Raw genomic sequence first — 11,617 nt, forward strand, 5'->3', positions numbered from 1 at the left:
CCTTTCATTTCAGCTTAACATTTGAAAACCAGTTTACCACTTAGACAAACTACATATAAGGACATAGACACTCAAGTCCCTTACACTAGACATATGTGGGTGTCAGGGACACAAATACACCAACAGGCTGTGGCCTGCAAGGATGTTTCTTTGTAATATCTCTCATTTCCCTCTCCCAGAGTGGGAAAAATAGCATCACAACAAGCTACAATTGGAGTACTATAGATAAAGGAATCATAGGCTGAAATATATGCTAAGAATTAGTTCGTTCTGCAGACCTGCAATTTCTCTCTCTCAGATTATTTGCCTTTGGAGTCACAATAACGTTGTATAGTTATATAGAAAAAAATCCTGATGAAAAAGGGAACTTGTTTACAGCCATTTTTGGATAACAGTCTCAAAAGTAATGTAAGTTGCTGAGGTCAGTTGCTGAGGTGAGTAGCTTGAGAGAGGACACCTGCAACACCGGAGCGGAGCAGGGAGAGATCAACTTCCAGGAGCCTCACCTCTGAGCGACAAGAGCCACTGAGGAGGGAGCCCCAAGTCCTCAACAGGACTTGCCCAGGAGCCAGCTGCTCAGCCTACACGAGGGGCTGACTCACCGGGGCGGAGCCAGGAGGAGTGGCACCAACTGTGAGTGGTTAAAACCTGCCCAGGGAGCGCAGTGACCAGGAGCACGGCGACCAGAGCAGGCAAAGCAGAGCAGGTCGAGGCAGTTTGTGCGGGCAGGCGAGCAGGCTGGCAAGAGGGCTAACTGCCTCATCACGAGGACTCGCCTGGAGCACAGGAGGAGAAGGAGTGCTTGTTTGTGTGGAGAGACGTAGACAGATTGATTGACCAGATAGATCATGGTTACAACACGTTCAAAAACGGTAGTGAGTAATAATGTGGGTATTCAGACTGAGCGTTCCTGCAGACATGCGGCTGTGTAGGTCTCTGGCTGCAGCGAATGCCTGAGAACAGCACTTGTATTGGAGGCAGCCAGTGACACTGCTTGTGTTCGCTGTGAGCAAATAAATGATCTGCTCAGGCAGGTGGTTGAACTGAGGGAGGAGGTAAAAAGGTTGAGAGCCATCAGAGTACACGAAAGTGAAATAGATTGGTGGAGCCATACCCTAAGGCAGGGGCAGAGGGAAGTGGTTGAACAAGTGATGGATCCCCTTCCCTCCTACCGTCAGACAGAAGAAGAGAACTTAAGGGACAAGGATGTATGGAGGGAGGTCTCTCCTTGGAGACGTAAGCGAAAACCCTTGCAATCCCTTCCTCCCTCCCAGTTGCCCTTGAATAACAGGTATGAGGTCTTGGAACTAGAGGGCCAGGTAAATGGAGATGGAGAGGTACATCTGTCTAGTGAGTCACCTAGGGCTTGTCACTCACCCCCATGCCTTAGAACTTCCCCAGCCAAGAAGAAAAGAAGAGTAATTGTGGTGGGTGACTCCCTTCTGAGAGGAACAGAAGGGCCCATTTGTCGACCAGATCCATCCCACAGGGAAGTCTGCTGCTTACCTGGGGCTCGTATTAGAGATGTTAAAAAGAAACTCTCTGATCTGGTGCAGCCCTCTGACTACTATCCGCTGCTGGTTTTTCAGGTTGGCAGTGATAAAATTATTACAAGGAGGGCAAGGGCAATGAAGAGAGACTTCAGGGCCCTGGGACGGCTGGTTAAAGGGTCTGGAGTGCAAGTGGTGTTTGCCTCCATACATGTTACAAGCAAGGGTGAAGAGATAAATAGGAAGAGTCTGCAGATTAATGTATGGCTACGTGACTGGTGCCAAAGGCAGGGTTTTGGGTTTTTCAATCATGGGCTGCTATATGAGACACCTGGTTTGCTGGTGGCAGGTGGGATACACCAGGCCCAGAGGGGGAAAATGGTTTTGGGGCAGGGGTTAGCAGGGCTTATTGACAGGGCTTTAAACTAGATATAAAGGGGGGAGGGGATTTAACTGGGCCTGTTAGGGACAAGCCCAAGAGAAACATGCTAGGGCTTGAAGGATGGTGGACTAGGGAGGACTATCAATCTATTGTTTCATTTGTGGGAAAGGATAGTTTAGACCCTGTCCTGCAGGATAAAAAGGGTACTAGGACAAGAGTTAGCAGAGCTCACTCACAGAGCTTCAGGTTAGATTCAAAGTGCAAGGGGGTCGTGGCTGAACTAGTGGGGCATTGTTCTACTATTAATGAAGACCAGAAGGCCTCCTGCCTCCCGAGAGTGCCATCAGCGTGCTCTGCTCGCTTCCTGAAATGCCTGTACACCAACGCACACAGAATGGGGAATAAACAAGAGGAGTTAGAAATCTGTGTGCAGTCTAAAGGCTGTGATCTAGTGGCAATTACAGAGACATGGTGGGACAGCTCACATGACTGGAATGTGCTCATGGATGGCTATGTCCTTTTTAGGAAAGATAGGTCAGCAAAGCGAGGTGGTGGAGTTGCTCTTTATGTGAGAGAGCAACTAGAATGTATTGAGTTCTGTCCAGGGGCAGATGAGGAGAAAGTGGAATGTCTGTGGGTATGAATTAAGGGACAGACTGGTACAGGTGATACAGTCGTGGAGGTCTATTATAGACCTCCTGATCAGGACGAAGGAGTTAATGAGGCTTTCTATAGGCAACTGGAAGTAGCCTCGCAACTACATGCCTTAGTCCTCATGGGGAATTTTAACTACCCTGATATTTGCTGGAAGACTCACACAGCCAATCATTCACAGTCTAGGAGGTTCCTCCAGTGCATTGATGATAACTTCTTAATGTAAATGGTGGACAAACCAAATAGGAGAGGAGCGCTGCTAGATTTAGTACTCACCAACAAGGAGGGTTTAGTTGAAGTGGTGATTGTCAATGGCAGCCTTGTCTGCAGTGACCATGAGATGGTGGAGTTTAGGATCTTGTGTGGGAGGAATAGAATACTTAGCAAGGCCACAGTTCTGGATTTCCGAAGGGCCAACTTTGGCCTCTTCAATCAACTGCTAAGGGAAATCTCATGGGAAAGGGTACTAGGTGGTAAAGGGGCTCAAGATAGTTGGTCAGCATTCAAGGACCACTTCTTCCAAGCTCAGGATCAGAGCATCCCAATGGGTAGGAAATCAAGTAAGGGATCTAGGAGACCAGCGTAGTTAAACAAGGAGCTGCTGGGCAAACCCATGTGGAAAAGGAGAATCTATGGATTATGGAAAGAGGGGCTGGCCACCTGGGAGGAATATAGGACAGTTGTTAGAGGATGTAGGGAGGCAATTAGGACAGCTAAGGCCTCTTTGGAACTTAATCTTGCTAGTCGGGTTAAGGACAATAAAAAGGGCTTCTTCAAATACATAGCAAATAAAACTAACATAAGAGGCAATATAGGCCCACTGTTGAATGAGGTGGGTGCCCTGGAGACAGAGGATATAAAGAAGGCAGAGGTGCTCAATGCTTTCTTTGCCTCTGTCTTTACTCCTGCAGACTCTCCCCAGGGGCCCCAGATTCCTATAGCCCCAGAGAGTCAGGACAAAGGAGGAGTTTGCTTTGGTAGATGAGTATTGGGTTAGGGATCAGCTATGCAATCTGGACATCTATAAATCGATGGGTCTGGATGGAATGCACCCACGGGTGCTGAGGGAGCTGGTGGAGGTCATTGCTAGGCCATTCTCCATCATCTTTGGTAAATTGTGGGAAACGGGAGAGGTGCCTGAGGATTGGAAGATGGCAAATGTCACACCAGTCTATAAGAAGGGCAAGAAGGAGGACCCAGGTAATTATAGACCGGTCAGCCTTACCTCCGTCCCTGGAAAGGTGATGGAACAACTTATTCTTGACTCCATCTCTAAGCATATCAAGGATGAGGGGGTTATTAAGAACAGCCAACATACTTTTATGAGGGGGAAGTCATGTTTGACCAACCTTATAGCCTTCTATGAGGAAGTGACTAGGTGGAGGGATGATGGTAGAGCAGTAGATGTGGTTTTTCTTGATTTCAGTAAGGCATTTGATACTGTCTCCCACAGCATTCTCATAGATAAGCTAAGGAAGTGGTTGCTTGATGATCAGGTAGTGAGGTGGATCAAGAACTGGTTGAAAGGAAGAAGGCAGAGAGTTGTGGTCAATGGGGCAGAATCACAGAATCCCAAGGGTTGGAAGGGACCTCGAAAGATCATCTAGTCCAACCCGCCTGCAAGAGCAGGGTAACCTAGAGTACATCACACAGGAGCTTGTCCAGGCAGGCCTAATCTAACTGGAGGTCTGTGACTAGTGGAGGCCTTCAGGGGTCGGTGCTGGGACCAGTGCTGTTTAATATTTTCATCAACGACCTGGATGAGGGAACTGAGTGTACCCTCAGCAAGTTCGCTGATGACACTAAACTGGGAGGAGTGGCTGACACACCAGAAGGCTGTGTTGCCATTCAGTGAGACCTGGACAGGCTGGAGAGTTGGGTGGGGAGAAACTTGATGAAATTCAACAAGGGCAAGTGTAGAGTCTTGCATCTGGGGAAGAACAACCCTATGTACCAGTACAGGTTGGGGGTTGACCTGCTGGAAAGGAGTGAAGGGGAAAGGGACCTGGGGGTCCTGGTGGACAGGAGGATGACCATGAGCCAGCAATGTGCCCTTGTGGCCAAGAAGGCAAATGGCATCCTAGGGTGCATTAGAAAGGGTGCGGTTAGTAGGTCAAGAGAGGTTCTCCTCCCCCTCTACTCTCCTTGGTGAGGCTGCATCTGGAATATTGCATCCAGTTCTGGGCCCCCCAGTTCAAGAAGGACAGGGAATTGCTTGAAAGAGTCCAGCGCAGAGCCACAAAGATGATGAAGGGAGTGGAGCATCTCCCTTATGAGGAGAGGCTGAGGGAGCTGGGTCTCTTTAGCTTGGAGAAGAGGAGACTGAGGGGTGACCTCATCAGTGTTTACAAATATGTAAAGGGTGGGTGTCAGGATGATGGAGCTAGGCTTTTTTCAGTGATATCCAGTGGTAGGACAAGGGGCAATGGGTGTAAGCTGGAGCATAGGAGGTTCCATGTTAACATGAGGAAGAACTTATTTACTGTAAGAGTGACAGAGCACTACAACAGGTTGCCCAGGGGTGTTGTGGAGTCTCCTACATTGGAGATATTCAAGGCCTGCCTGGACAAGTTCCTGTGTGATGAACTCTAGGTTTCCCTGCTCTTGCAGGGGGGTTGGACTAGATGATCTTTTGAGGTCCCTTCCAACCCTTGGGATTCTGTGATTCTGTAAGCTCAGAAGGAAATGCCATTTTGCAGCATTCAATTTATACTCTTCACTCCAGAAAAAAGGTACAGAATAGATATTACTTGCTGGCTCTGACAAACAACTTCCTGATGAGTGACAGCACTACAGAGGAGGGTACACTTTTGTTTCATTATTAACTTTTTCCTTGTTCCTAAATACAGATTTTTCTCTTTTAAGTCTAAATCAGCATCTAATTTCAGGAACTGAGATTTTCTGCATTTTGTTTGTTTGCTTTAAATACTAATTTATAGCCCTCATAACTGAAAGTATAACAAGTATGAAAAACATTAGCTCCTTTTTCAAACAACACAGTCTGACACAGGTACTAACTACCATCTTATACTGAGGCTGTTGGAGCTTATCACAGTTTATCACAATCCAATTCAATAACCAGCCAAGTGAAAAGCTGTTCGACTTAAAAGTATATAAAAAAAATGGCAAGCATGTTTCTAGTGCAGGAATATAATAAACCTTCCTCCTTTAAGCTATGAAAACAATACACAGACCTTTCACAAGCAAACAAGTACTATAAATGCAAAAAGCACAAAAGCTCTACAGATTTAAGCACTGCCATGGTGTTGTGTTCAAACTGCTGAAGCACTCCACAGAAACAGTTGAGGTGAGCACATCCTTTTTCCTCCCCACATGCCCCAAATACTTTCCTACATATCTCCTATTGGTGGGAAGCTAACATGGGGAACCAGGCAACACCACAGGCCATTTGTGGCTTGCTGTTCTGCCCTGAAATTTCATAGCTCAATGCTGTTTGATTCTGTGCTGACTTATGTTTCACCATGCTTATTCTTCCTCTGCAGCCAGGAATCCCCATTCGTTTCTGTGGCTTCTCTCTCACAGTTTCTAATCCCATTAACCTGACTCTGGGGCATCTCCTAAGGTTCAGCTGACCTGCATGCCCTAAAGTCATGAGTCACTTTGGAGATGGCGGTTTACATGTGAAAGATGTTACATGTAATTTTGGATTTCATAGAAGAGAGTTATCTCTCCTTTACCTCCGCATTAATTTCCCCCATCTTGCCCCAGGGTGCAGTCTTCTGAGGTTTCCTTACTCCCACCCCATAGCGGAGTCACATAGGCAAGTAAGTGTCATCTCTTGCAGGTACATGGCATTCATGGCTTAACCACTCCTCCATCCCTCTCTCTCCTCCTTTTCCCAGTTTGCAGAAAATGGGAATTTCCTTTTGACTTTCTACTGCATGATAAAACCCAGCTTGCTATTTCAGAGAAGAGGGAAACTGAGACAGAAACCTTGAAGAAGTTTCTCTTGTGCTTATTAACCGCTGCTTCACTGCAAGCAAAGACTACCTACCATTCTTAGCAGGTGGCTCACAATTTTCTGTTTGTAGTACCCACACAAGTGTGGGTCTGAATAATTTTTTTTCTTCTCTCTTACTCTTTATCCAACAAACTTTCTGAAACTCCCAAAGATCTTTGTTCTGCCTATCCCTGCTCAGTTAAGTCAGAACTACCAATCACAGCAATCTAAAGAAATGTCAGTACTCTTAGGATATACAGTTTTGTGGATCTGTGTTATAGAATCATAGAATAAGTATTCTATGGGTTGGAAGGGACCTTAAGATCATGAAGTTCAAAACCCCCTGCCATGAGTAAGGACAACTAAACCATGTCACCCAAGGCTCTGTCCAGCCTGGCCTTGAACACTGCCAGGGATGGAGCATTAACAACTTCCTTGGGCAACCCATTCCAGTGCCTCAACTCTCTCACAGTAAAGAGCTTTTTCCTTATATCTAACCTGAACTTCCCCTGTTTGTTTGAACCTGTTAGCGTAAGAATGCACACATAACCACCGGAATGGTTATATGAGGTGCTTTATTGCAGCGCTGGGAAACCAGGGGCACTCGCCCAAATCTGGCTTTGACCTCATCGCATCGCGTTCGCAATTTATACATCAAAGTTTCGCAGTTAATGCATATTAAACCTAAATTGCTACCTTAACTAATACATATGCATCAGGGATTGCCTCATCAGTGTATTACGGCATCAGCCTCTTCTGCACTTGCGCAGCCCCCCTCTGGTGGTCATCCTGATGAAGTAAGGAGTCTTCCTCAGATGAAGTAAGAATTCTTTGCTTTGTCCTTTTGTCGTGGTTTAAACCAAGTCCCCCAACTCCCGGAGAGTTAGGAAGGAGAATCCAAAGAATGTAGCCCCCACGGATTGAGATAAGAACGGTTTAATTGCTAAGGCATAACACAAAACCCCTACTGCCATTCACTACTACAAATAATAATGATACAGCAAACAGCAAGTGAAAAGAATACAACACCCCACCAGCCACCGACCCATAACTCACTCCACCCTTCCTGGCCGAGCACCATGTGCTCCCTCCTCCATTTTCCTCTCCAGCTCTCCCCTCCAGCTTTCTCTTTCCCAGTATGCATCCTGGGCATCACGTGCTATGGTATGGAATACCTCCTTGCCTAGCCTGGGTCAGGTGTCCTGTCTCTCCTTCCTCCCGGCCTCCCCTCCTCCACCTGGCTGGAAAAAACCTTGAACAAAAAACACCCTCAAAACATGCTCAAACCATGACACCTTTTCACCTGTCTGTTCTTTGGACAGGCCCCAACCATTATGTGGATGCCAGCATTCTCTTGTTTTCACTTGGCTGCCTCTGGTCAATCTGTATGTTCTGCTTGGATACGGTTTTACAATACTTTCTTAAATCCACCCATGCACCATTCTTCATATATGACTGTGTTAATTTCTACTGCTAAGACTACCATTGTGATGCTTAGTTATAGATTAACTAAAGTACAGAACTGCGAAATTACAACTAAGGTACAGAACAGCAAAGTTACACCTAAGGTACAGAACAGCAAAGTTACAACCTGTTAATATATATAGGCCTTCTACTGATTTACAAACTTTCAAATATAATTATTTTTAACATAAAATTTCACCCTCTTCTAACAAACTCATTACCCCTTGTCCTATCACTACAGTCGCTAATGAAGAGTGCCTTTCCAGCATCCTTGTAGGCCTTCTTCAGATACTGGAGGGCTGCTATGAGGTCTCCACGCAGCCTTCTCTTCTCCAGGCTGAACAGCCCCAACTTTCTCAGCCTGTCTTCATACAGGAGGTGCTCCAGTCCCCTAATCATTACTGTGGATTCCTCTCGACTTGTTCCAACAGTTCCATGTCCTTTTTATGTTGAGGACACCAGAACGGCACACAATGCTCCAAGTGAGGTCTCACAAGAGCAGAGCTGAGGGGCAGGATCACCTCCTTTGACCTGCTGGTCACCCTCCTTTGATGCAGCCCAGGATACAGTTGGCTTTCTGGGCTGCGCACGCACACATTCAGTTTCAGCCAGCTCACATTCAGTTTCTCATCAACCAACACCCCCAAGTCCTTCTCTGCAGGGCTGCTCTGAATCACTTCTCTGCCCAACCTGTAGCTGTGCCTGGGATTGTTCTGATACAGGTGTAGGACCTTGTACTTGGCATGGTTAAATTTCATAAGGTTGGCATCAGCCCACCTCACAAGCATGTCAAGGTCCCTCTGAATGGCATTCCTTCCCTCCAGTGTATCAACCGAACCACACAGCTTGGTGTCATCAGTAAACTTGCTGAGGGCGCACTCAGTCCCCCTGTCCATGTCAGTGACAAAGATGTTGAACAAGACCTGACTCAACACTGATTCCTGAGGGATACTATATATTACTGATCTCCAACTGGACATTGAGCCGTTGACCACAACTCTTTGAGTGCGACCATCCAGCCAGCTTTTTATCCACCAAGTGGTTCATCTATCAAATTGATGTCTCTCCAATTTAGAGACAAAAAGCACAATCCAAAAAGCACAGCTGGCTACAGGGACTGGCACTTCAGATCATCAGTGGGTTTAGGTGACTTTTTAAAGCACTATAAAACATATCTTCTCCCTCAGTCTTCTTCATAACAGATAGAAGCTGTATCAGAAAAAAAATAAAAGTATAGCAAGTTCATTGCATCATTTCAAAAATCTAAATCAAGTCACCCAGGGAATATGCCCTGGATGTCCTTTCCTGGCAGATAAACACTGCAAAAGCAGCCTGTGTTTACCTTAAGGGAACATGAAGCTCTCTGAGGTTTTGACTCTCTTGGGCAATAGGTTTGGGGTCCTCACCAGACTGGCAAGTGTTACTCTTCTGTATCAGACTCCTTATTTCAACATCAAGCTCTTGGCTTTCACACCTGCTTAGAAAGAAATAGAAGTGTTAAACCTCACATGGAAACTAGAAGCACAGGGAAGGTAAATTGATCAGCTCTAGAGGGCACACAGTATTAAGCTTCTGCAGAAAGCATTTTTTTCAAAACTGCTTTTGGTTTTGTGAGATTCACAGGTACATTTCTGCATCATTAATACCATTACACCTTTGTGCTGTTGCCAGCATCTTCTAAACTTAGATGTTTTGGATTTTAATAATTAAATTATGCAAATAGGTAATCTTTAAAAACAATCAGAAAAATTACATCCATTCAAATGTGGGAGTTAATTTGTTTTGTAAAATCAATCCTCAGAGAATGCTAAAAGCATTTTCATGTGATCATACGGGAGAAAGTATACGCTTTCTACATGCAAAAGCTTTCTAAAGTATATGAAGGTAGATGCACAACTCATCCTGCTTACATAGCATGATATGATTAATGTAGAAGCCAATAAAAGATTAGAATATTCATTTTTGTAAACTTTGGGTTGGTTGCTAAATTTCATTTTTGGGAAAATTAAGACATTTCACAGGAAAGCAGAACCTACAGCTATAATGAAGGAAGATGGTCTCTCAGCATAACTTTTAGCAGCTTGGAGGAAAAGGAGAGCACCCAACCTTACTCATAATTTCATGTCATATCTGAAAAGTAGTAGCCAATATCCTTCTAGGCACATCCTCCAAGAATTTTCTTATTATTCTCTTATATTATTCAAAGAGAACAGGGCAGTTCTCTTTGGCTTACAAGTTGCCATATCCATGCAGGATTTCACTGCTAGAGGTTAACTGCATACCACGTCAAAGATATTTTTAGTTTCTCCCACGTTTTCACTTAGCAGACTTTAAAATTGTTTTCACATTTTGTTCTCTGGTACATCTTTGCACCATTTTGATTTCTAGGTTCTATCGGCTTTTTGTAATTAATTATTTATCAATGGCTGCATAGTTTTTACAGAAAATCAGTGTTTCAGCTGGGACTCAAAAGAATAATTGTGCCTAGCATGTGCTTTGTATGTGAATGGGACTTAAATTCCTACAGAGGTCAATGCCACCCAGCTAAATAAACCATGCTGTCCTCACAGGGTTAGGCAGTGAAGTTCTAGTTGCACATGCAGAGGGAATTTTATTAAATAATGCATGTAACTGATTCAAAAAACTATATTTGGTCCAAAACTAGAGCCAGAGTATGATGGCACCAGAAAGAAAGCGTGAGGTGTGGACACCAGTGGCTTCTGAAACAGTCAAAAGCATCCTTGCAGTCTGTCTTTTTTCTCAGGAGAAGCAGCAGAAGACAGATCAGCTTCCACTAATACACACTTGTTTCATGTTTATCAAATAGCCAGGAACTAAAAAGCTCCATGAAGAGTCCCAGGTCTGCAGCTGGTACCACTTGTGAGACCTTGGCTCTCCCTGGTTTTCCTTGGGAACTGGTATTATTATTTTCTAACAGCAGTTATGTGACAACAATGGATGTACCAACAACTTGTCCCAAGGCATTTATTGCAAAATATTAATACCGAAGACATACAATCTTATTTGAAATAATTTCAACATTGGTGTGCTGGGGTCACTCTCCTGTGTTTAGTGAAAGCACAAATACACACCATAAACAATTGGGGAAAAAAAAAGTTTTAAACCAAGATTTACAGCCAGATGCCAATACCAGAGAGTCAGGTTTTGACAGGAAATTAATTCCAGAGTCTAGGGGTTAAGCACATGCTTCAGCTCTGTGAGGGGGCATTTGTGACATCAGATTCCTGCTTGGCTAAGCCTAAGGAGCAGATCTAGAGAAAGAAATTAGTTTCTGCATTTGAATTATGGAGGATGAGCTAGTTCAGATAGATTAAAAAACATGGCAAATTTCAAGGCAAACTGTTTCAGGTGGTATGCCCCTTCTTTATAACAATGCATTCCATTGCGGAAATAAAGACTTTAGAATATGAGAGAGAATGAGACCTGGATTACATAATATTTCATCTAATTTGTACTAGAAAGAGTTAAATTAAGAATAAAATTAGGCATATAAATCTTAACAGATCTGTAGGACAAGTTTATTCTTTTATGTTCTATATTATTTTACAGGATTTACAGTCTCTTTTAATCCACTTTTGTAGGATTCCTAGATTTTCTTCAAGTAAATACATTAGGATTTTTACATTATTATCTTATCCAGTTAAG

The 11,617-nt window shown here is 44.3% G+C and overlaps 1 protein-coding gene across 1 annotated transcript in view; it reads right to left on the reverse strand.

The window, feature by feature from the left end:
- The window catches only part of TNIP3 (TNFAIP3 interacting protein 3), a 39,204-nt gene extending 28,973 nt beyond the window's left edge, over window positions 1–10,231 (reverse strand). Inside the window, 3 exon segments of the mRNA XM_034063319.1 lie at window positions 9,294–9,319; window positions 9,322–9,428; window positions 10,185–10,231. Of these exon segments, the coding sequence (XP_033919210.1) occupies window positions 9,294–9,319; window positions 9,322–9,428; window positions 10,185–10,231 (180 nt within the window).
- Window positions 10,232–11,617: the final 1,386 nt, after the last annotated feature.

Source organism: Melopsittacus undulatus, chromosome 5 (genome assembly GCF_012275295.1).
Source record: "Melopsittacus undulatus isolate bMelUnd1 chromosome 5, bMelUnd1.mat.Z, whole genome shotgun sequence".
NCBI classification, from domain to species: Eukaryota; Metazoa; Chordata; class Aves; order Psittaciformes; family Psittaculidae; genus Melopsittacus; species Melopsittacus undulatus.